The following is a 22,316-nucleotide window of genomic DNA, read 5'->3' as shown; positions in this document are numbered from 1 at the left end:
AAAGTAAAACCCTCTTTTCAGAAGCAGTACCTTGACTAACAAACACACCTATCTGCCTCTTTGTCCCAGCTATCCTTTCCTGCAAAAACCTTCCAGGTATGGTGGTAAAATAATGAATACTCTGAAGATCTGAGAGGGATGCCCAAGTTTATCCTAACTAAGTGAACATTCCTTTTGACTGCAAGCTAACAGGTCTGTGATTGTTGCCAGCTCTCTGCTTCTGAGAGAAGCCAATACTGAGTGTGTCTCTCCTGGCTTTAACATCAGAATGTTTGGTTTCCTCACTTTTTTCTGTTCTGAAACAGAATATAGGTTGGCTGGCTGTCAGCACTCAGCAGAACAGGGGCGCAGAGAGAGTTGCTGCTCAAATGTTCTCTCACTATGACCATAGCTAATAATGCCTTTGCCTGATGGTATTTGCGTCACTGCACACCTGAGTCCCCAGATCTCCAACACGTTATGGACCACAGCAAAACAGTCCTCAAGGAAACCATAACGTGCGACTCATTTATAAAACACACAGCCTTAATTAGAAATATCATTTTATTTACACTAAACAATGACAGGAAGGTACTGAACATGTGAAAATCCACTGTCTTCATCAACCAATTTTAAAAAAACAGACAAAAAAAACCAGCACAGAAGCTGATGCCACCCATCTAAACTTCCCCAGAGTCCAGGACAAGTTGCTCCATCTCTTTTTAGTTCACAAAGGAAAAAGAACTCACATCTACATTTCTGCAACAAAACAACCAACCCAGAAACATGTTGCAAACTTTCAAAATGGGAAGAGTGATTTGGAAGAAACAAACTCTTGAGCCACTGGGAAAATGCTTTTCAGGAGTCTTTGGCAATGCAGCGTCCTTACTGACACAGGTGTGGAACACCACAGCTTCCCTTGATGGCCGGGAGCTGGACTGCTCCAGAGGGCTGAGACACAACGTTCCCTGTTGGTTTTTTCTGTTTGGATAAAGGGGTTCAGGGTCAACCTCAATACTGGAAGCTGCGTTTCGTCTGAATGTCATCGAGAATCTGCTGTAGTTCCTCATCTTCAAAGCGGCCCTCCAGGCTGCAAGGCAAGAACAGTGGCAGGACATTAAAGGTTTTAGAAATAATCTCCTCCCAGATTTGTCTCAGCTGTAATTCTCTCTCCTCAGTCTCAACAGCATCATCACCAACTCACATGATGCCACCAGGAACTGCTTACAACATCACTGTGATCCTTTTGCAGTGACAAAACTCTGTCCTTCCCAGAACTTTCTGCTGAGTATTTTCAGAGTTTTCTCAAAAACCAGGTTTAAACAGTCCTCTGAATGAAGTCTGTGTTCAAAGGGTGGGTGTCAGGAGGCTGGGGCAGCACTTTTTCTGTTGTGTCCAGTGACAGGGCAAGGGGTGATGGGAAGAAGCTGGAGCACATGATGTTCCATTGAAACATAAGCAGAAATTCTTTCAGTGTTTGAGTGAGGGAGCCCCGGCCCAGGCTGCCCAGGGAGGGTCGGGAGGCTCCTTCCCTGGAGGGCTTCACAACCTGCCTGGACACGTTCCTGTGTGACCTGATCTTGGTGCTTTGGCAGGGCTGTTGGACTGGATCATCTCTAACGGTCCTTTCTAACACTCCCATTCTATGATTCCATGTACTCACGTGCTCATAAGCCTGTCAAGTCTTGCTATGACATCTTAGCATACAAGAAAGAAATTGTCATTCAGGTGAGTGTTTTGTTCCCTTCTGTCTTGGGCCCCGAGTTAACAAATCAAGACAGGAAGAATATACTGCTCCCCTGTACATGATCCCCAGAAGAGTCCATAGCAGCACTGTCATTTGCTCATAAAAAAAACCCCAAACCACCAACAAACACAGTGGGTGGGCAAAGAACCCCAATTTAAGCTGTTGACAATGCAGTCAGTGCTCTCAGAAGTACGGAAAGGACACAAAGACCATCTCACTGTCAGACCAACAGGTAGGTGAAGAAAGACCAAGAGTTTTCCCACCAACAGAGCTAGACTAGAGAGAAGGCATCTGCCCATAGCTGGCTTTAGATCACAGGACAGTATAAAGCAGTCTTTTTACAACACGTAAATGCTTACCTGGGAATCAAAGCTTTCGCTTCCTCAGCTGTCTCAGGACACAAGTTGGCCAAACATGCCAATTCAAATTTATGGAGCTTCTTCTGCAGCAGCAAACTGTTAAGGGAAGGCAACAACTTGGTGAAATTACAAGTCAGAGACAAATATAAGTGGATTCATCTAAATGAGATACCCTTTTTCGCTCTGCTTTTGGCACTGAAGTCAATGTTTCTTCAGGACGAAAGACCCGTGACAACTGCACAGAGGGAAAACAAAAAGCTAAGTCCACTTTCCCTGATTTACTTCACAAAGTGTAGAATGTCCTCCCATGTCATGCAATCAGCTGCCACTTAAAAGTCGCTCAGAAGGCTTGAGCTAGACAAAGTACAACCCTCCCTGAAGAATTACAACCACGTCACGCCTCTTCAGAAGGGCCAGATTCGGAGTGACAGTTCGAATCAGGGAACACCACTCAACCGTCCCTCCACAAAGCAGCACCCATTGATCTACCGAATGCCCGGGCGTGTCACAGCCCAGCTTTTCCGCTCACCTCCGGACGCTGGCGATGGTTTCGCGGTTTTTGAAGCGGCTGAAGCGCGCCGTGTAGTTCAAGGTTTTCATGAAGACTTCCGAGAGCTCCTGCTCATCTTCTGCACTCTCGTTCTGTTGCTTGCGATGCTCCAGCAGCATGTGCACTTCTGAGTTCAGCAGAGTCTCCGCGCTCTCGAACTCTGCAAACAGGAAAGGAGAACGGACGACGAAGGGCACTTGGGGGGTGAACGGAGCTTTGGGCAATGAGGAAGCTCATTGTTTCACAGAATCATAGAACGGTAGAGGCTGGAAGACAGCTCCAGAACTCCTTCAGGCCAATCCCCTGCTAAAGCAGGTTCCCGTTGATCAGGAGGCATGGGAATGTGTCCAGGCACGTTTGGGAACCTCCTGAGAAGGAGCCTCCACACCCTCCCTGGGCCAGGGCTGCCTCACCCACACAGGAAAGTTTTCCCTGTGTTTGAGTGGAATTGTGTTCCAGCTTAAGCCCGTTACCCCCCGCCCTGTCGCGGGACATTGCAGACAAAAGTGCCCCATCCTCCTGACGTCCACAGTACATGTTCCCCAATCCCCATACACCCGAGCAGTGGCCCCGCACAGGAACGGCCGCACCCCCGCCATCAAGGAGTGCTCCCACACACGCAACGGCTGCCTAACCGCCCGCGCTGTGTGCCCCAGGCGCAGAGCTCGGCCCACGGAGCCGCTCGGCGCGGCCGGCGCCCCGGGGCAAGGAGAGCTCCGGCCCTCAGCGCCGCCCGGCCCGGCCCGGCCCGGCCCGGCCCCGCACCTTTGGGGAAGACGAGCTGCGAGGCGTCCTCCTCCACATCCGCCGCCCGCGGGTCGCTGCCGCCCGCCGCCATGCCGCCAGCCCGCCCCGGAAGCACAGCCGCGCCGCCAGGCCGGGGCCGGGGCTGAGGCGGGGCGGGAGGCGGGGCGGCTGAGGCGGGGCGGGAGGCGGGGCGGGAGGCGGGGCGGGAGGCGGGGCGAGAGGCGGGGCGGGAGGCGGGGCGGGAGGCGGGAGGCGGGGCGGGAGGCGGGAGGCGGGGCGGGAGGCGGGGCGGGAGGCGGGGCGAGAGGCGGGGCGGGAGGCGGGGCGGGAGGCGGGAGGCGGGGCGGGAGGCGGGAGGCGGGGCGGGAGGCGGGGCGGGAGGCGGGGCGGGAGGCGGGGCGGGAGGCGGAGCGGCGGGGCGGCCGCGGCTGAGGTGGGGCGGGAGGCGGGGCGGGAGGCGGGGCGGGAGGCGGGGCGGGAGGCGGGGCGGGAGGCGGGAGGCGGGGCGGGAGGCGGGGTGAGAGGCGGAGCGGGAGGCGGGGCGAGAGGCGGGGCGAGAGGCGGGGCGAGAGGCGGGGCGGGAGGCGGGGCGGGAGGCGGGAGGCGGGGTGGGAGGCGGGGCGAGAGGCGGGGCGAGAGGCGGGGCGGGAGGCGGGGCGGGAGGCGGGGCGGGAGGCGGGGCGGGAGGCGGGGCGGGAGGCGGGAGGCGGGGCGGGAGGCGGGGCGGGAGGCGGGGCGGGAGGCGGGGCGGGAGGCGGGGCGGGAGGCGGGAGGCGGCGGGCGGGGCGGGAGGCGGGGCGGGAGGCGGGAGGCGGCGGGCGGGGCGGGAGGCGGGGCGGCCTCTGGGCTTTCTGGGCTTTGAGGGTGACCATCAGAACATTCACAGGCCATCCCTTCCTAGATTGTTGCAAGAACAGTTTAGGAACTTGTACGCCATTGCTCCATGTGCCACAGTTTGAGAGCAACCCTCACTCGAAACATTCATTTATCGAGGCACAGGAAAGCGTTCTGGTTTTATCTTCAAGAAGTGGCATTTCTCACTCACAATGAGGTAGCTTATAATAGAAATTTTGTGCGGAAATAAAATGGGTTTTTTGGTGTTTAGAACAAAAACGCTGACGTATTCTTCACTTCAAGTGTCTTGCAGAAATGTCTCCTAAGCTCTCTGTAATTTCTTCTTAGAAGGGAGTCCATCCTGCCTAATTACTTTTGTTTCTGATTTCAAACAGAAGTGAAAAGTGTTTTCTGGAGAATGATCCTGGACTGTTCAGTTGGAACTACGTCAGTGTGCAGTGGGACGTGCACCCTTCGACGTGGCCTCTGCTGTTACTGCCGTTACACAAAGCAACAATGCATGAAAGAATCTCTGATGAAAGGCTGGACAAAGATTTTATGTCTCACTGATTCGATGTGAAACCAACCAAACACCCCAAGCCAGCAAGTAAAGAAAACCATATGCCATTAAAATACACAAATAAGACCCCGTATTCTAGCCAGTAAAGCAGCTGGGAGAATATACTTGATAACTTACCTGGACAAGTGACAACAGTGGATGTAGTTATATGGCTCACCTCAGAATTTACAGAGTCACCCGAGTACCTGAAGCATTTGTAATTGCATTTAAGCCAATGAGCTTCTCGGGCATACTTAAGTCAAAACTACCCTCCCCCTTGGTTTGGCTGGGTTTTTTGGGTCTTACACCTGTTCTTCATTGATAGCCAGGGCTGCCCTTCCCCAGTATCTACAGGTAGGAAATGCAGCATCACTAACTCTACATCTGCCATAGATAAAAACCGAGCAATACTCTGAAAGCGTATGGAAAAACCATTTAAGGCAGAGGTACGAACACCAACAGTATCACACAGACCCACCCATCTGTCCCAGAGCAAACAGTAAGAGACTTAGGATGAATCTGGCAAGATGTACTTCTCTTTCTTTCACCCTTGGAAAGGATTTTTCTTTTTCTCAAACTTTTTAGACCACCTGAAGACCACAACCAGATGATCTGTTTTCATTAGTCCATTTTAGAAGACGAAATGAAACACCAGGAACAATTTTGGTAGCTCAAGCCAGATTTGCCAACTCAGGAGCTTCAGTAGGATACAGAATTCTATATGGATGCCCTTTATGTATTTCACCATCGTGACAAGTGACAGCTATTGTCAGGCAAACATTACTTCAGGACACAAAGATACTGTACTGTGCCATTATTAATGAAACATATTTCACCTTTGTTTTTGAACTTTCTTACTGTTTGTCCTCGCTTTCTTCTAGCCAGCCTGTCCTGACTATTTCTGTGCTTCCCAACAGCTGTCATCCCATTCTGGCGACCTCCTGGGTTCTGAACTTGGTTCTAGATGTAGTCTAGAGGTTTGGTGTTCATACATGAGGTGCATCATTCACCTTTCTGGATGAGAAAGATTTAATCTGTAAGGCTGCAAGAAACCATAAAAAGAGGACAGTACAAATAACCTTTATCCATTATGATTTATTTTCTACAATACTTCGTTAGAGGATAAGAGTTCAATTATTTACACTCAGAAGTTATTATATAGGTAGGAGGCAACCAAGTGTAATACAAAGAATTGGTCTGACATCTCTGCACTGAAGGTCAAAAGAGGTCTCCTGCTTTAAGGAAATAAATTAACCAAAAAAAACCCCAACAAAACAACATGTAGTTTCCAGGATACAAACAGAAAACAGCACTAGTAGTGAAGATTGCAGATGGCTGTTAATGCACTACAGAAACAAATTATTCTGTGCAAAGGTCAAGATGAACTCTTAGATTTTCTTACAGATTTTTCATCTGTTTGCTCTGATAAATTGTAGATATGTGATATTTTGACCATAAAACGTTCCCAAACTGAAATGGCCTCAGTTGAGATTGACTGTTGAACACTACAAAAACAAAAGTAAGAACCTCACAGTGGAAACATTCCAACACCAACAGACTCCAGTGATCAAAGACATTCTCCCGTAGTTACCGTGAAACAAAGACATTTTGTAGTTGCAGTGAGATTATTTCTCAGTTGTGGTTGTCATGAGAATAAGCCCTTCTAGACCAAAAGGCACTTGCTTCTAAGGATGAGTTAAATCCAGATCACACTGGGTTAACAGTTGCTTTGAGAAGGAGTAGTTCTAACCTGCTGTCCTCGCCACGGAACCCCGGAGAAGTTCTGACATCGCTGATTTTAGTTGCCTCCATCTTGAGGCAACTCAAAGTTAGTTTTGTTTCTAGTTCATCTCTTTCATCCTTATGCATAGCTGCCACATAATGATCTAGAAATGGGATTATTTCCTGAGACCACCTGTCCTTGTCACACAATTTTTTGAGCTAACTGAACTATTGACACACTTTCCAAATGATTCTGTAGCTGGACCCTTACGGGAGTAAAGCTGAGAGGGCCTGTTTCCTAGTCAGCAGATCAGTGTTTCTGATTTGCTGGCTTCTCTTTGCACTGCAACAAGACAAGAACACAGTACATATTTAGAGGCATTTTTGTTTGTGTTTTATTTTTTTGTAGTATTTTTGTTTTCTTAAACAGACTAAGTGGGGAAATGGGAGTGGGAGAGGGCAAGGCTTCCCCCGTCCCCAGCCATCTGTCCCACTTCAGGCTTCAACCAACCGAGTCACTCAATCCTAACATTCTGCTCTTTTAAAAATGACAGCTAACCCTCCCCACCCCACCCCTTAAGTCATCCCCCATTCAGAGAAAATGAAATCAGGGAAACACTATACACTGTTGAAGACACAGAACAGGGCAAACATTTGAAAAAGAAACAATCTGTTGAAAAGCCTGGCACTAAATGCCTGCATGACCAGTCTCACTGAGCGTGCTCAGGGGTGAAGTTTTAGCACCATTTTTTTGCTTCGTTTGTTGTTTTTAAACCTTTTAAGAAATGAAATTCTAACATAGAACACTTGAACAGTGATGAGTGTAGCCCTATGTATCGTCCTGTTTGACAGCTGAAAGGTGGAGGGTATGTCCAGAGCTGACCTCGCCCTCCCCCATCACTACACGGCACCTGCGAGAGTTAAGTACAAACCACTCGAGTTTGTAACGAGACCGATTTATTCTCAGCAGCAGGAAATGATGGAACAATCCCTTACTCTTCAATCACTTTTCAGCAACAACATCACAAGGGAGAAGTGGCAATTTGTAAGAATGACCCAGTGCAGGAGGAAAGCTGGGTCGATATTGCACCGTTGTCCAGAGTAAGACCCCCTCCTTTCCCTCACGCCCCTCTCCTCCAGCAAGAGAACGTTACACCAATGTGAAGCAACAACTGCACCACTCTTGTTTGCTTCTCCAGGACCAGAAGGAGCAGCAGTTCTGAGCTTCCTACCAGCCCTATTCCCTGCCATGCCAGGAGAGAATTTCAGGCTTGGAACACCAGCCAATCTTCAAAGCCATCACTACCGCACACAAGCAAGCTCTACAGAGATGTGCAACCAGACAGCCGATAGCACTCTGCTGTGCCCTTGCATTTGCTTTCCTGTCGTTGGCTGACCCTCCAAGAAACTTGGAAAACTAAACTCTTCCCCCTCCCCCCCCCAATTATCTTTTAAGGTCCAGTGGGCTCCCTGAGAGAGCGTCAATTTAGAGTGTATGACATCCCCTCAGTGATGCTGCACAGTAACAACTGGCTGAGTTCCTCCTAGAAGAGAGCATTTCTTGTGACCTTCAACGATGGGAGGAGAAATACAGAATGCACAGGAGCTTCACACAGTTTGGGTAATACAGGTTTCCCCACTCATTGCCTTGATGTGGCAATAACTAAACTGTGCAAGATAATAACTTACCAGTGGATCTACACAGCTGTATGCCACAGGCCTCCTGTAAACTGCAATACTCACAGCTCTCAAGATGGATAGTCACACCAGAGAAAATGGTTGTCCTATCACAGAAGGAAGGTCTCCAAGACTGTTAGCTTCAGTTAAACAAATTCCAGTCACCAGTCTCACTTGTGTGACTACAGCCAATGCCCTGCAAATCCCTCCCCATCCTTAACCCAACACGGCTCCGTTACAAGCGTCTGGACACAAAACTTGGTCGTGGCAGAGCAGACTGTCCAGGGACACGCAGGTACCTCGTCCTTTGCATCCGCTGCCTGTGCCTTGCTGCCCTCTTACAGGCACAACAGCCCTTCTTCACAGCAGGCTACACTGCCTAAAACCCCAGAAAACTGTAAACCAAGGGCGTTAAACCAACTTACAGTGGGGATCTGGTGATTAAAGCCTTCCAGGGTTTATTTAAATAACGCCTTCACCTACGATAGCATGCCCAGGACTTTCACATCTCCAAGTGCTTTCTGTCCGTGAGGATGGGGTGCTTACCCAGCCGTCCCTCGCTGCTCCACGCCGTCACGCCCGCCTGCGACGTGCAGGGGCTGCAATCAGCTCTCCGTACACAGCAGATACCAGAGGTCAAAAGTAACCCTCCAAAATTAAAAAGAACCTAAAAAAATGTTTGGTTGGACTCCGTTGCCCAGGCTGCCAGGGGAATGCTCCTACTTGATCTGGGGGGAGCAGGGGTTGGGGGGGGTCTTCCATAACGAACAGCTCCAGTTTCCAGAGCGTCGGTAACGCAGGAGAAGGGCTGGGTCCGAAGTGGCGCTTTCCCTCACAGAGCTCTCCTGCGCCTCGCCACAGGCACGGAGCCCCAATCCAACTGAACCCCCGTGCGGAGGGAAGGCTGAGATAAGGCTTGGGCCCCTGAAGTTCTGTCACGCTCTCATCCTCCCCCCAGGTCAGCTGGGAAGGCAGACTTGGCAACGGAAGCTAGCATCATAAAATGGTGCAGTAATAGAAGTAACTGGACCAGGAAGAGGAGGCGTCTGCCCCAATGATGTCGTAGCCGTTGGCAGCAACTGGGGAGTGGGACTGGTCATGCAGCCGTGTGTCAGGAGTAATGATTGTAGAGGGGGGGGGCATGAAGAGTGCCATTCTGGAAACAATGCTGCCGGGAAGCCATGTATTCTGCATAACTGATTGTCACCTTCTCACTGCGGTACCTGTGGGAGCAGCACGAGAGAAAACAACGTGAGCAGACTGTGCAACGCGGAGGGGTTACACAAAACCGTTCAGCCCAAAGCCCCCTTCAGCTCACGGCCAGGAATGACCAACAGGAACCCACTAGCTTCAAGAAATGCTTTGTTTGGTATGGCCTCATGCAGGAGTCTGAGTAACTCAACTAAGCTTGAGTTAGCATCAGTTGAGTTTGAATTAAGGGGACTCCTCAAGTCGCACACAGGAAACAAATGACCCCTTTGTGTTCCTTTAATCCACTTGCTGTGGAAAAAAAAAGGGCATGAAAAGTTTGCTGGAAGAACACTCAAGTTTCAGAGATTAAACCAGGATGTCAGTGTTATTTACTTCTGTGGTTATCTTCACATTTGAAATGCCAGTGAAAGGAAATGACAGAGAGCTGGGGAAAGGGAGGTTTGTTGTAGCATATACATGACTTCCTGGTCCACATTGTGCAATCAGAATTCACAAACCCTCAGGTCCCTTCTGAGACCTGAGATTTCCAGCTGCTTCTACAGCATGCTGTAGAACAGGTAACTTCAAAGGTAACTGCACCAGGTCACTTCAAAGTGCTCGTGAGATGCACCAAGTCTACCTTACACCAGGTTTTAATGAAAACCTTTCATCATATCCTCCTGTTAAAAAAACCCCTGTGTACCCAGCTCATTTCTCCTGAGGTAAGGAATGACCTGGTAAAATCATGTTTCTATACAAACCCAGAATGTCCCAATTTTTTCCTGACATAAAGGGAGCTGAAATCAACAGGACAGCTGGGGGGGTACAGAAAAGCAAGCAAAACTGAAAGTGGTTTGGTTTTAAGACAGATGTCACCTCCAAATAGCTTCACCATCCACAGATGAGCATCCTGAGAAAAGGAAATTCCTTGTAAAGGCACAGAAAAATCGCCCTTTTAAACTCTCAAACATTGTGCTGCTTTTGATCCTTCGTGTGATGACGACAGTAAAACCACTTCTCTTAGGAAACGCAACCTTTGATCCGGCATGGACCAAACGTACTGCACTGCAGTCCATACACATGACATGCCCTTCACACCACATCCCTCTTCTGAAAGAGGCATGAAGGCTTATGCCACAGACAGATGCTATAAATCACCCTCAAAACACTATCAAGTGAAATGAAAAGATGAGGAACACATCAACTGACCTGGTGAGTTTAATCGTTTTCCTAAAGTCATTGGTGATTGGAGCCTTAAAGCCACCTTTCCTGAGTAAGGAGTCTATGGTCTGGATCTGATCCCAGTCTAGTGAAAAAGAGAAGCAAGGGAAATTTTTCAGTATAAAAATGATGTTTTGAAAAGGAAGAAGAGATGCATTAGAGGCCTCTAGAAAAGCAAACAGCTGAATGGGAAACTCTGAGCTTTAGAAATACCAGTGTTGAGCTGGACAGACATGGCCTCACGCATGCACACTCTCTGCACATGCCAACCCCTTTTAACTTGCATCAGAACTGGTCTGGAACGCAGGAATTTCATTTTCCATACCATCTCCCTTCTTACAAAGGTCTGTGCCTTGCTCCTGTTGCAGGGCCCCCAAGCTGTTTTATCACGTGCCGCTCAAGTTTAGCTCTCTAAGCCTTAAAAGAAATACTTAGCTCTTTTACACAGACAAACTGGGATCAACCTGAGGCTCTAGTGATAGCACAGTGCACTGCTATGTGAGAGATCAGAGTTAAAATTCCTACCTTAGTCTTTTGCCCCAGAGCCAGGAGGATGCGACCACTCCACTCTGCTAGGTGGAGGAAAGGAGGCAATATTTTGAGCAGTTACCATGGTGACCATTACTATATTTGAGTGGGAAGTGTGCTCCAGAGGGGCCCTGTCTCCTGCCCTCATCTGGAGGATGCTACTTTAGCAAGAATGAGGAGGAAAGGGACTCTCCTGTTGGTGCTGTGCAGCCTGCAGTTATCCTAGTTGGTGGGAGAAACATAGAAGAGGAAAGATGCAATGCTGAATGAAGCTGGAAGATCCATACTTTGAGATCCTCTTATTTCTTAATCCCTAAAACGTTTTTACACTAAGATACAACTGTGCATAGATGTGGGATGAGAGAAAGGCCAGATGAGAATCCAGCAGCAGCTGTATCAGGCGTCAGTTATCCAGATAAAGCCAGGCGGCTCCATGGCATTACTATGAAGATAGCACTGCAATCCAAACCCCACATCCATAGGTTTCTGTTACCCAGTTCTGTGACACATAGTGTTGACATGTTTGGCTGCCATCTCAAACCCACCTTGTTCCTTAGCAACCTCAGGTAAATACGTGGCTGTGCGTTTGACACCCTTCTCATTGATGAACTCTATTCTGATCCCATGGATTCCAACCTATAGATGGAAATGAACAGCCAAATATGAGGTGTTGGCTAGCACTGAGTCCACCATCCCATTGCCATTCCCACTACACTGTGTATCTCTCCCTCTCTGGCTAGTTTGGCCTGGATGATGACATTGTCTCCCCCACTCTCTGTCCCCGCCAGGCTGGTCTCACAGGTGGCTCCATTAGCAGCATGAAGCACCTCTGCCACTGCTCCCAGACAAGCCTAACCCGTCTTCCTACCACTTCTCCAAAAGTAAGCCCCGTTGGAAGCCTCACAGTTTTCCATCTCTCACGCTGGGCAAGAAAGACAAGATCTCTACACAAGAGTTATGCCTAAAACAGCCCAACCACAAAGTCTACTTCTTCCTTTTTGAACTAAATACACTTTGTGTACAGGGTCCTAAAAAAGGTTAATACCTTTGGTCTTTTATTCCCAGCTTCTACTCACACCGTCAAAATAATTCCCAGGCTTTTCTGTATATGTATTTACACACACATACTCTCAGGCCAAATCCATAAAACCCTTTCATGTGTCCTTTATTCACATGCAGACCCCCTCCCAACCAAAAGCGTACTGCTAGCCCGTCCTCTTCCTCCCTTCTGCTTTTCCAGATCCCAATTCTTCTATTCCTAGTTTTCCCTGGCCCCACACAGCCCTATAATGAAGCAGACACATCACCATGTACTAACCCGAACCCAAACGGAACCAGAGAGTGATGCAGAGTTCCAAATGCACCTGTTCTCACCTCCCAGTCCAGGTAGTCACTGGCATCCTCAAAGTTAGTGAGGAGGGAGACAGAGCAGAAGAGTTTGGGCAGCTCCTCGCGGGTCAGGGGGGGAAATCGGCTGTCCTTAAGTGCACTAAGGAGAAGAGAAGATACGTTGCCTAACACAAGCAATGAATTTGAGTGTCAGATGCTCAGCTATTCCCCTCTTGATTATGCCTCTGTAAAACACGTTCCTCTTTTTGCTACTGCAGAGGACGTGATTTGCATCTCTTCCTGATCTCATGAACTGTGATATGCAAACCCCTAGTGCAAGCTTCCTGATGCTGTCCTGCACTAACGGCAGCTGGAGAGAAAGAACAGGCTACATCAGATGTCAAAACTGTGGCATGTGAGAGAGATTCGACATTAGCCTTAAAACATTGACCAGAATTCACCTGTTGCACAGAAGTTTCACTAAATCTTGACACCTTTCCCCACCTCAACTATCAGATGTTTCTCGGGCTTATTTTATCCTGAAGCATATTAAATGGAATGATGTCAATCCAACACCCGAACCTTCAATCCTTGCAGACCTTCAGCAAATGAAGCTCGTTTCGGATTTGTTTCCTTTTCCAACACAATTACCTGGTTAATGTGTATTCCCTGAGTCCTGAGTGAAGATTCATGGCTGAAAAGGTCCCGATGCAGCCACGAAGCCGCTTGTCTCGCCCCGTCTTCCACGTCACAAAGAGTGGACTGGAAAAGCAAAACAGAGAAATACTCCAGCTCCAGAGCACACCACACAGCCATGCCTCCACCTCCTGCAATCGTTAAATCATTTTGGTTGGAAAAGACCTTTAAGATCATAAAGCCACTCGCCTCACACTGCCACTCCCCCTGCTAAGCTTCCTTTCTCTCCCTCTAACTGACCCCAAAGACATGTTTTCTCACCTGCTATCTGGCAATAATGAAACCCCAGACCCCTATACCCCCAAATGCAGAACACCAGCATCCCCCCTGCCCTTTTGGGCATTCTCCTTTCTCTCCACCAGCACTCTGTAAGCCCTCCAGCAACACCTCCCTGGCCAGACTCTACGCTTTCTTCCAAGGAGTGATATGGTTACTTGACCCCACTGTGAGTAATGGCCTCACTTAATAGGCTCCACTAGCTTACATGACAACCCATATAAAAGTTAATACAGGGGAAGCAAATAACATTACTTATTTATAGTACCATTGAACCTGAAAGATCCCTGAGCATTCTGCAAATCATCTATAATTCAGGTTTGTGATTAAATCTTTTTTGTTTGTTTTATGAAGGGACAAAAAGCAAACCTAACAGATGGGTTTTTTCCCCCCTTTTTATTTCAATGAGGATCTGACTTCTGGGTCCATCCCTACTACTCAAACAGTTTATGTTCCCATATCTTTTGCTTACCTTACGTTTGGTCTATATTTACACATGTTCTTTCCTGTTGAACGCATATCTAAATCACTACATTGTTCCTACTCAGACATCACAGAGGTTTCCATTTTCCTGACTACTATCATGACTTTACAGGCATAACAGTAGATTCTGAAATTCAGTGGGCTCATTTCAATCTGTTGAACTAGAAACCGTGAATAAGCCTCAAAGAACAAAAAGGTCAGAACAACAGTACTCAGAAGAGCTCCATGAAGAGGTAAAGCGGCGAAGGCGACAGTGAACATTAAACGCAGAAGATTCAGTTCCACAAATGCGAGTGAGATTGCAAACAGCTGTAGAGAGACACGGTAAAGGAAGGACAGTGGGTGGCTGAAGCTCTCCAAGAATGCCTGAACATCTGGGAAAATTTGCAAGGCGACTGGTGATGCTGATCTGATTATAAAAACAGCATCTTCCTTTTCCAGATGACAGAGTACCGAATACAAGGTGGGGCTGGGTCGAACCCAAGCGTAACAAAAACCAGTTAGTCATCAGTGATTCCAAACATCAACCTGCAGATTTCTATTGAACTCTAAAAGATAAGTAATGAGACAGAAAACATGCAGCCTTAAGAAGCTTGTCTTGCACAGCAACTAGAGGCATTTTCTGGGGTTAAACAATCATTGTTAGGAATTCTAAAACATGAAGACAGAATGACTGACTCTGCACCAGAGCTCAGACACTTCCCTCTCCTCAAACTCTTGAAGCTCTCATAAGCAACGTATCTTTGCAGCAAATATGACCAAAAAATACTAAGAGATCCTGTTTGGACAACAAACCCACGGTGGGGTGAGGATTTCTCAAAACCTGGCAACAGACCTTCCTCTCCCTAAGGAGTCTGAACGCAACTTCAGGTGTAGCGATAAAGCCCTGGGGATGTTCCTCTGAGTACTGACGGAATTAAAAACCTCTATCACAGCAGAAATCCATCATTCGGGATCTAGTCACCAGCTGTGACCAACAGCAGAAGCACTACCCAAAATAGCAAATAGCCTTTAAGTGATAATTGTGGAGTACTTTGCCCACAGAGGAAGCGGAAACATTCTGCCACAACCTTCTGGCTGCCTGACCAAGGCAGAGGATTTACTGTTCCAGTTTTCCAACAACACTTCAAAGCACTTGCAGGATATCACTCCTCTACGCTTTCATCTAGCTACCATATGTTGAAACAGAAATAGGAAGAGATATTAGAAAGCTTACCCAAAAAAAGGATACTAAACTTACAAAGGAGGTTTCTCAGAAACATTCACTGTCAAGGGCTTAGTGGAAACGTAGCTTCATCTAATAAAAGTTCACAAACCATTACGTAGCCCACGTGACACTCGCCCCAAACAGAAAAAGGAAGGGAGAAAAATCAAAAGTAGCACTGACAGAATACTCATCTAAGTGACTTCCTTCTCTTCTTCGATTCAAATTGGAGTCACATTTCCAATTCACCTCTTTCCCCTTCCAAAGGGAAAAAATAAAGTAAAATAATACTAAAAAAGAAGTTTCTCCTGAGCTGTGACAGCGCTTCCTGCATCTCTGACAGAACAGCCAGCACCAGACAGGGCAGGGTGATTACCTTCAGAGGGCTGTCACAGTTAAAATTATCTTAAAGCACACTTGAAACAATTTTTCACTGTGGTCGTAACAACTGAGGCATATAAAAAAAAGGTATATGTGATTTGGTCCAAGAATATAAAATGTCAGTATTAGAAAGCTTTTCTTTGGAAAAATATCCCCGTTGTTTCTGCATTCTGAAGAACAAATGCACTTAGCAAATTGCAGGTGCAGCTGACAATAAGTCATTGTTCCATAGCCTCCCCTTGAAAAGTGTTATTTCCCAGATGTACTGAGAAAACTCACAACAATCTTTCACCCGTGTTCACCCAAGAGCACTTACTGGTACTTTGCAGCCATACCCTGAGCAGATTACAGCAACCATTTCTCCCCTAGACGCAGCGTCCCACCTGGGTGTGTTTGACGAGGGTTTGCTAAGCCGAGAGGGGAATTTCAGGAACTGAAATTCCAGCTTCTCCATTTACAGCTACAAAAGGAATTTTAAAGTAGCAAAACACAGTTTGTTCAGGTCAGAATTTAGCTTGTACTAGGACAAAATGTTACAGGAGAGACTTTTATCATGCAAGTATCTTCTTTGTCGTGCACAGCAACTAGAGGCTTGTATGATGTAGTTTCAGTACCAGTTTGTAATACCTGCTATTTAAAAAAACAGATCAATGACTGAAGTACAAGAGTGGAAGCAGAAACCAAGTCACTCTCTGCATGCCATACAGATTCAAATTTACATTTTTTCCAGTCACCTGAATAGCCAAGGGGATATTTTCTTCACTTACCATGTTAATCCAGCCATAACTACAAGCTTTGCGATGCCACCTTCCCTACGCTGGTTTCTGAATGTCATTGCAGATGTGTATGTAAGGCTCCCTTACCTCACAGGTGGCTACCAGCTCTGTAATTCCCATCAAGATTGTTGTCCACATGCATATCCTGCCAGGCTGGAAACTGGAATTCACAGTGGTTTTCAGGTCATAACCCTGTAACTCTTCTGGGATTGCACTGTTTATGCAGAAACCCGACCTTCATGACTGCTTTTATCTTTAGGGTTCAGCAGCAATTTAAAAGATCTGTTATCTCAGAAATATGTCAGGAATAACCTGTGCACCTCTCCTTCCATCAACAGTCTCTTTTCTGTTTGTCCAGAAAGACTCCTGTTAGTTATCTTTACTTCAGCCAAAGAACTCCTACACCAAAACTAATTATGTTACAAAGGTACAAACATCATTCGTATTTTTCACTTTGCTTACTCTTACATTTGGTAGCATTTGGCTTGAGGTTCATTACATCACCGTCTGAAGCGTGACGGATCGGCCCTCTGTGCCGCTCTACAAGAGAGCAAAACCCATGCTTTTTCCTGGGGTACACACAACTGCTTGCTAGAAGCAACAGCATAAATGCTGAAATGCAAGAAAACTGAGGTAGGCATTTGCCCAGAGGAGAAGGAAGAAAGAAGAGCCAGTTTTGCTCTGCTGATGTACAAGACTTCTAGATTATCATCATGGAAACGCCTAATGTACAGTTTCTAACTTCTCCAATTTGGGCCTAAAATTCCACCAGCTGATATTTCCTGAAAGTCCTTTTTGAAATCAGCTGTCAGAAATGGCAACACCACCCAGCTCGGAATCTCCTGTATGAAATAATCTCTCTGACCGACCTAAGAACAGAACAATGACAACAAACCCCTTTGCGTTCCACGTGAATAAATGACAAGCAGACTAATGCCCAGCTTTCTAAAAGGAGCCGACTTAGCTTGGCTATGGAAAACAACAGCAGAAATATTTCAGTCTGGGAAGTTCCCAGAACTGGTCTGTATTCTAGCCCAGAGGATTTCTCCATTCACTTGTCTTTACAATATTAAAGGGCTCAGGCCGCAGTAGCATTCGGAGCATGTATCCATAATCCTGCTCAGATAATAACTGCATGGCAGCACAACCTATATCTACACCGACAGCCAATAAGGTGGGGAGACACTCGACACACACAAAAAGACCTTGACCTGCTTAAGCCATTGTTGCTTTACATCCATTTAAAATGCATTAGCTTAAATTAAGGATGTCAACAACTTTTCATTTTCTCTGTAGTTCCGGAGGTGGCCCCTGGAGGAGTGTCAGAAGGTGCATCTGTCATTGATCTTGCCCATATAATTCTTCCACCAAACATTTTAACAGCATTAACATTTCAACACCTACACATTCAACCTTCAGATAAAACGTTAACTAAATCTCACCCAAACAAAATGCCTTCATAAATCCTTCTCCTCACCTCATCTCATACACACCTCCCTTCTCCTTAACCTTGGTATTGTCCTTCAAAGTTAACTCTCCGTTTCTCCCCATATTGCACTACTAGCACCGTCTCCAGAGCAGATACCTCCACAGCTGGCAAGTTTTTGCTTCCCCTCCTGGCTAAACCCATTAACTTGGACAGCTGAACACCCCTGGGAGAGCCCTTGTCCAATTCTCACCAGCTCAGCATTTCTCACAGCAGGAGATGGGAACTTACTTCAACTTTTTACTTTATTCCCTTTCCACCTGCTTTACAGAAGGAAGTGTCTCCACTCTGTCCCTTCACCGAGCTGGTGCCTGACTTTATAATCAGGATCACCTTCAAATTCATAACATTATTTTACTGCTTTCTGAAAGCTGGTGTTTCAGCTTCACTCATTCTTTTAGTGCAATTCCAGAAGAGGCACAGCACAGTTAAACTTTTGCAGAGCAATCTGTTTACAAAGCAGGGAGCAAACTTTACCAGAATGGTCTCACGAGGTGGGGCTGCACTCCTTGATGAAGCGTGCAACGTCTCAAGGCAATCATCAGACTGAGCTGAGGCAGCACCACACTTCCTCATGTTTTGCCTAGCTCTCTTTTGGTAGAGCTAAGCACACTCTCCCCTGAAGGCCACTCTTCAAAGCTCCACTCATTTCCACCAACAAACATCACACAAACATTTTTCACTCCTTTGGGCACCTACAGCTTGTCCTTTTTTGTTTCTGGCGCACGAGGCAAGCAGCAGAACCCCTTCCTCCCTGCACCCCAATCTTCCCATTCCCCAGAGGAAACCCTTCATCCCTCCCCATCCCAGCCACAGCTGTGGATGATGGTTTCTCAGCTTTGCTCCCGCACACGGTTTTACTCACTAGGGGTCATTGGTAAATCGAGGAAGTCGTGGCTGAGGGAAACCGTAGAGATGACAGTAGAGTACATCAAAGCAGTAGCAGCACATCTCCGCTGTCACCACCAGGTTCTTGGTGCTGTTGGCAGTTCCATTGGGCCGAGTGAGTGGGCTCAGAGCTCCTGAAGTGGGATTCATTCGAGTAATTGGGGAATTTCCTGGGCCCAAAGTCAAGTCAGATACGTTCTCCCTTCCATTATTCCCATCTGTGTGCTGGTGGTTCTGAAGAGGACCTGAACTGGAGCCTGGTACCGTTGTGGCCTGATTCCCATGACTGTGTGTTCCGCTCCCAGACAACTTGGGTTTCTTTACCCCACAGCAGCCAGCTGCCAGCTTGGGCTCAAGTGGAGGAACACAGCGTCTTTTTCCCATCCTGCTTCAAAACTTGCTGCCTGGAGCACTGCAGAACCCTGGCAAGGAGGGGGTGGGGGGGAAAAGCAATACACAAAACAGTTACAGGTGGAAAAACCAACAGCTGCTTCCGGTAACGCGTCAGAGAAGTTTGCCTTTACAACAGAGAGGCAGAAAACCCTTGCACTGTGCAACTAGGTACAGAACTAAAGCCAGTTCAGCAAGCAGCATGGGAGTTTTTAGGCATAAATGGAATTAAGTGTGTACACAACACGCAGGAAATCACACTTTTAAAGTCATTGGTGAGGTGTACTGAACACTGTATGGGGCAGCTTGTCACAAAAACCACATAAGCAGCCTTCTTATGAAGAGAACAAAAGAAAAGACTTTGGACTGCAGTAATAGCCCATCCACTGCTTCCCTGGAGTACCCATTCCTGCCTTGGTCAGTGCTTGCACCAATGGCAAAGAAGCCACTGAAAAACCGTATGTGCCTTTCCCCATTCTCAACAGAAGAGTGACAACAACCCCAAATGACACCTTCAGCGTCAGGCTCCCAGGGGTGCTGCCCTTGTGCTAGCCAGAGAGGCACAAAGAGAAGCTACAGGCATTGAAATACCATTTGCTGAACAACAGACTATTCTCCAGACCCTGTCAACTGGAATCTGCACTTACTTTCTAGGATTAAGCAAATCAATAGTGCTGGTAAGTAGATGTGTAGGATGTACAGGCGGGAGATGCAGGACAGGAAGCGCTGAAGACTGCACAGTCTGAACAGAGGGAAGCAGCAATGGCAGGAAACAGATATGCTATAAAAAAATCTCCAGTGTTTTGCTTGCAAAGAAGAGAATGCTTGCTCTTGCATCACACCAAGGGGTGGAACAAATATACGGAGGAAAGCCTATGCAGACAAAAAATGAACCAAGATGATAGGCAAATACCACGCATCAAGGGTAGGAACTTCAATAAGTGTAACACCAACACCATCACGAGATCTACACTCACAAAGGGAGGCAAAAGCAGTTCCCCATCTGTCAGAGGGAGCTAAAAGCAGAGACACATAAGACACAGGGAACACCAGGAAAGCTGGAAGTCACTCTCATGAGTACCAAGGTACTACTGTAACCACTGCAGCATCCCCCTGAGCATTCAACCGCTGGCTGCCCTGACAGCACATACCCTGAGCAAGGGGTGTGACACGCACAGGAATTCAGTGTGACAACCCCCTTCTCTGCACCTGCACACAATGTCAACTCTATCTGAGAGGTTCCAGCAGCCATCAGAGGAGCCACATGATCCTGAACTGACCCAGCACTGGTAGGGGATGCGTTGAGAGATTCATCTCTCCACCCAAGCACTGCTGGCTGACATCAAGGTCTGAGAAAGATAATCTGCGTTGAGGATCAATTTACAAGACCTAATGAAAATAATTCCCTTTTCCTTTGATTTCGACCTTCATAAGAGAAAGAAAAGTCTAACTTTGGCGAAGTGAGCACATAGGCTTTTTCCATGTCAATTCAAAGTTACACTGCTATGGCTGAGCGAGGCTGCTGGGATGGACGAGCCTCTTAGAGCTGTCACCGAAGGCCAGCTTCAGAAGGAAAGAGAATTCATCTGTTCATTTGAAACCTCAACTCTTCATTGTAAACTAGAGACATGGCAGGGGGCAGGAAAGAGACCTTCTCCGCCGATCACCCTCCGCACAGGGGCCTAATGAAGGCGGCCGCCGCGAGCGGGGTTCGGCTCGGCCATCAGCATCGCTCCGCTCCGCCCTGCCCCGGGGAGCAACTTCAGCACATCGGGCGCGACGCATCCCCGCGGCAAACACGAGCCCCGGGAGGCGCCGACTCCGCAGAGGGCCTCAGCCCGCTGCTTCGCGACCGGCCGCGGTGCCCCGCTGCTCTCCCCCAGTGCGGGGGGAGCCCCTCGGCCCCCGTCCTTGGAGCCCAGGGGCCGGCCGGGCCCCGCCGCGGGACGCTCCCGCACAAACCTCCCGCCGTCGCCGCCGGGGTCCCGCCGTGGCCGCGGCCCGCGAAGCCCCCGGGAGCGCCCTGCGCGCCTCGGCCCCGCGGCGCAGCGCGCCCCCTCGCGGCGGGGCACAGGCGGCGCCGCCAGGGGGCGCCGCGGAGCGCGTTCCCCCCCTCACGCCGCGGAGCGCTCGGCACCGCCCGCCGCCCGCCCGCTCCCGGCGCCGCGGGTCGCCCACCTCCTGCCCCCGTCCCGGGCCGGACGCGGCTCGTCCTCCGCCTCAGCCCAGCCGCCGCCGCCGCTGCTGCCCAGCCGCCGCCGCCTCCTCCTTCTCCCGCCTCATGGAGCCATGGGCCTGAGCTGGGCTCCCCGGAGAAGCGGGGCCCGGCGGGCGGGGCGGGGGAGGGGGGGAGGGCAGAGGCCGCCGCGGCCGGGCCGGCAGCCGGGCTCGCCGGAGCGCCGGAGCGAGGCCGAGGGAAGGCGTCCGCTCTCCCGACAGCCTCCTCCCCGCCCGTGAGGTAATGAGCGAAGAATGCACGGAGTCCGCCAGGCTCCCGTCGGCCCCGCGGCGCCAGCGCGACCATAGAGAGGGGCGGGCGCTCTGCCCCGCGCGGCACCACAGACGCCGGCTCTGACGCGGCCGGACGGGGCGCGCGCGGGGGCGGCCCTCCGCGTCACGTGACGCGCCGCACGTGCGAGGACAAACAGTCCCGGGGGCGGGGGGGGGCCGCTGGCGCGCGGGGCGCCCCGCCGGGAGACCCCGTCACGTGGCGGAGGCGGCGCTCTCCCATTGGCCGCGCCGGCGCGGCGGGGGCGGGGCCGGAAGCTGCGGCGCGGCGCGGGCAGGGCGCGGGGCTCTCTCCCGGTTCCGCAGGCGCGGCGCGGGCTGGCCGCGGCGCTCCCCTCACACCCGGCACGCTGATGGCCGCCCGCCTGAGGCCGCCGGCAGCAGCGCCGCGGCTGCGTTGGACAAGCCCTGAAGCTGCTGCAGTCCCGCCCAGCCCAGCCCCCCGGCCCTCAGCGCCTCAGCCCCGCGGCCTTGGGCAACCCTGTCAATAACCAACTCTGACCGGCTGAGGAACACCAAAACGTATTGTTAGGCCAGAATTAGCTACTGAAACTGAAGCAGCCTGCTGGGGAGACCGAAAACGAGCTGCTTTGGCAAGGGTGCTCAAAAATTCATGTTAAATGCAGCAGGGGCAATCGTTACGGCACCTTCAGGAGCTGGAATGTGAATGACACTATCCTCCCACAGCACAAGAGGCTGACTGCTCTCCCACGTTCTGTTCATTCTCCACTGAAGGCTTGCTTCGAGGCTTTAACTTGGTTTTGAGTTGACAGGTTGAGCAGTTT

The 22,316-nt window shown here is 49.5% G+C and overlaps 2 protein-coding genes across 3 annotated transcripts; both read right to left on the bottom strand.

The window, feature by feature from the left end:
- Positions 1-525: 525 nt before the first annotated feature.
- POLR2D (RNA polymerase II subunit D) lies at positions 526-3,531 on the bottom strand. The gene is made up of 4 exons (XM_062005743.1): positions 3,401-3,531; positions 2,615-2,795; positions 2,086-2,181; positions 526-1,069 (listed from the first exon to the last, which is right to left on the bottom strand). Exons 1-4 carry the CDS (start codon positions 3,471-3,473, stop codon positions 991-993), a joined length of 429 nt encoding a protein of 142 aa, XP_061861727.1. The 5' UTR covers positions 3,474-3,531; the 3' UTR covers positions 526-990.
- A 2,324-nt stretch (positions 3,532-5,855) lies between these two features.
- On the bottom strand, positions 5,856-21,573 carry AMMECR1L (AMMECR1 like). Of its 2 annotated transcripts, XR_009819503.1 has the most exons (8): positions 21,202-21,573; positions 18,611-19,055; positions 13,095-13,205; positions 12,489-12,603; positions 11,660-11,750; positions 11,112-11,155; positions 10,575-10,671; positions 9,309-9,397 (listed from the first exon to the last, which is right to left on the bottom strand). XR_009819503.1 is itself a non-coding variant. In XM_062005446.1 (7 exons), the coding sequence occupies exons 2-7, from the start codon at positions 19,015-19,017 to the stop codon at positions 9,286-9,288; spliced, it is 933 nt and encodes a 310-aa protein (XP_061861430.1). In that variant the 5' UTR covers positions 19,018-19,055; positions 21,202-21,569; the 3' UTR covers positions 5,856-9,285. The 2 variants fall into 2 exon arrangements, 1 of the variants encoding a protein (XP_061861430.1); XM_062005446.1 differs by lacking the exon at positions 11,112-11,155 and having other exon boundaries at positions 5,856-9,397; positions 21,202-21,569.
- Positions 21,574-22,316: the final 743 nt, after the last annotated feature.

The sequence above is a fragment of the Colius striatus genome, chromosome 12, assembly GCF_028858725.1.
Source record: "Colius striatus isolate bColStr4 chromosome 12, bColStr4.1.hap1, whole genome shotgun sequence".
In the NCBI taxonomy this organism is placed as follows: domain Eukaryota; kingdom Metazoa; phylum Chordata; class Aves; order Coliiformes; family Coliidae; genus Colius; species Colius striatus.
The sequence above is the reverse complement of the archived record's forward strand: the minus strand, read 5'-3'. Positions and strand labels throughout refer to the sequence as shown.

Excerpts from the sequence above, each read along its gene's own strand:
- POLR2D (XM_062005743.1), bottom strand. The coding sequence starts at position 3,473 with ATGGCGGCGGGCGGCAGCGACCCGCGGGCGGCGGATGTGGAGGAGGAC. Across the intron at positions 2,796-3,400 it reads GCAGCTCGTCTTCCCCAAAG|AGTTCGAGAGCGCGGAGACT; the intron begins GTGCGGGGCCGG and ends TCCTGTTTGCAG. Across the intron at positions 2,182-2,614 it reads ACCATCGCCAGCGTCCGGAG|TTTGCTGCTGCAGAAGAAGC; the intron begins GTGAGCGGAAAA and ends TTCCCTTAACAG.
- AMMECR1L (XM_062005446.1), bottom strand. The coding sequence starts at position 19,017 with ATGGGAAAAAGACGCTGTGTTCCTCCACTTGAGCCCAAGCTGGCAGCT. Across the intron at positions 10,672-11,659 it reads TGAGGTTGCTAAGGAACAAG|ACTGGGATCAGATCCAGACC; the intron begins GTGGGTTTGAGA and ends CTTTTTCACTAG. Across the intron at positions 9,398-10,574 it reads AAAACGATTAAACTCACCAG|GTACCGCAGTGAGAAGGTGA; the intron begins GTCAGTTGATGT and ends CTGCTCCCACAG.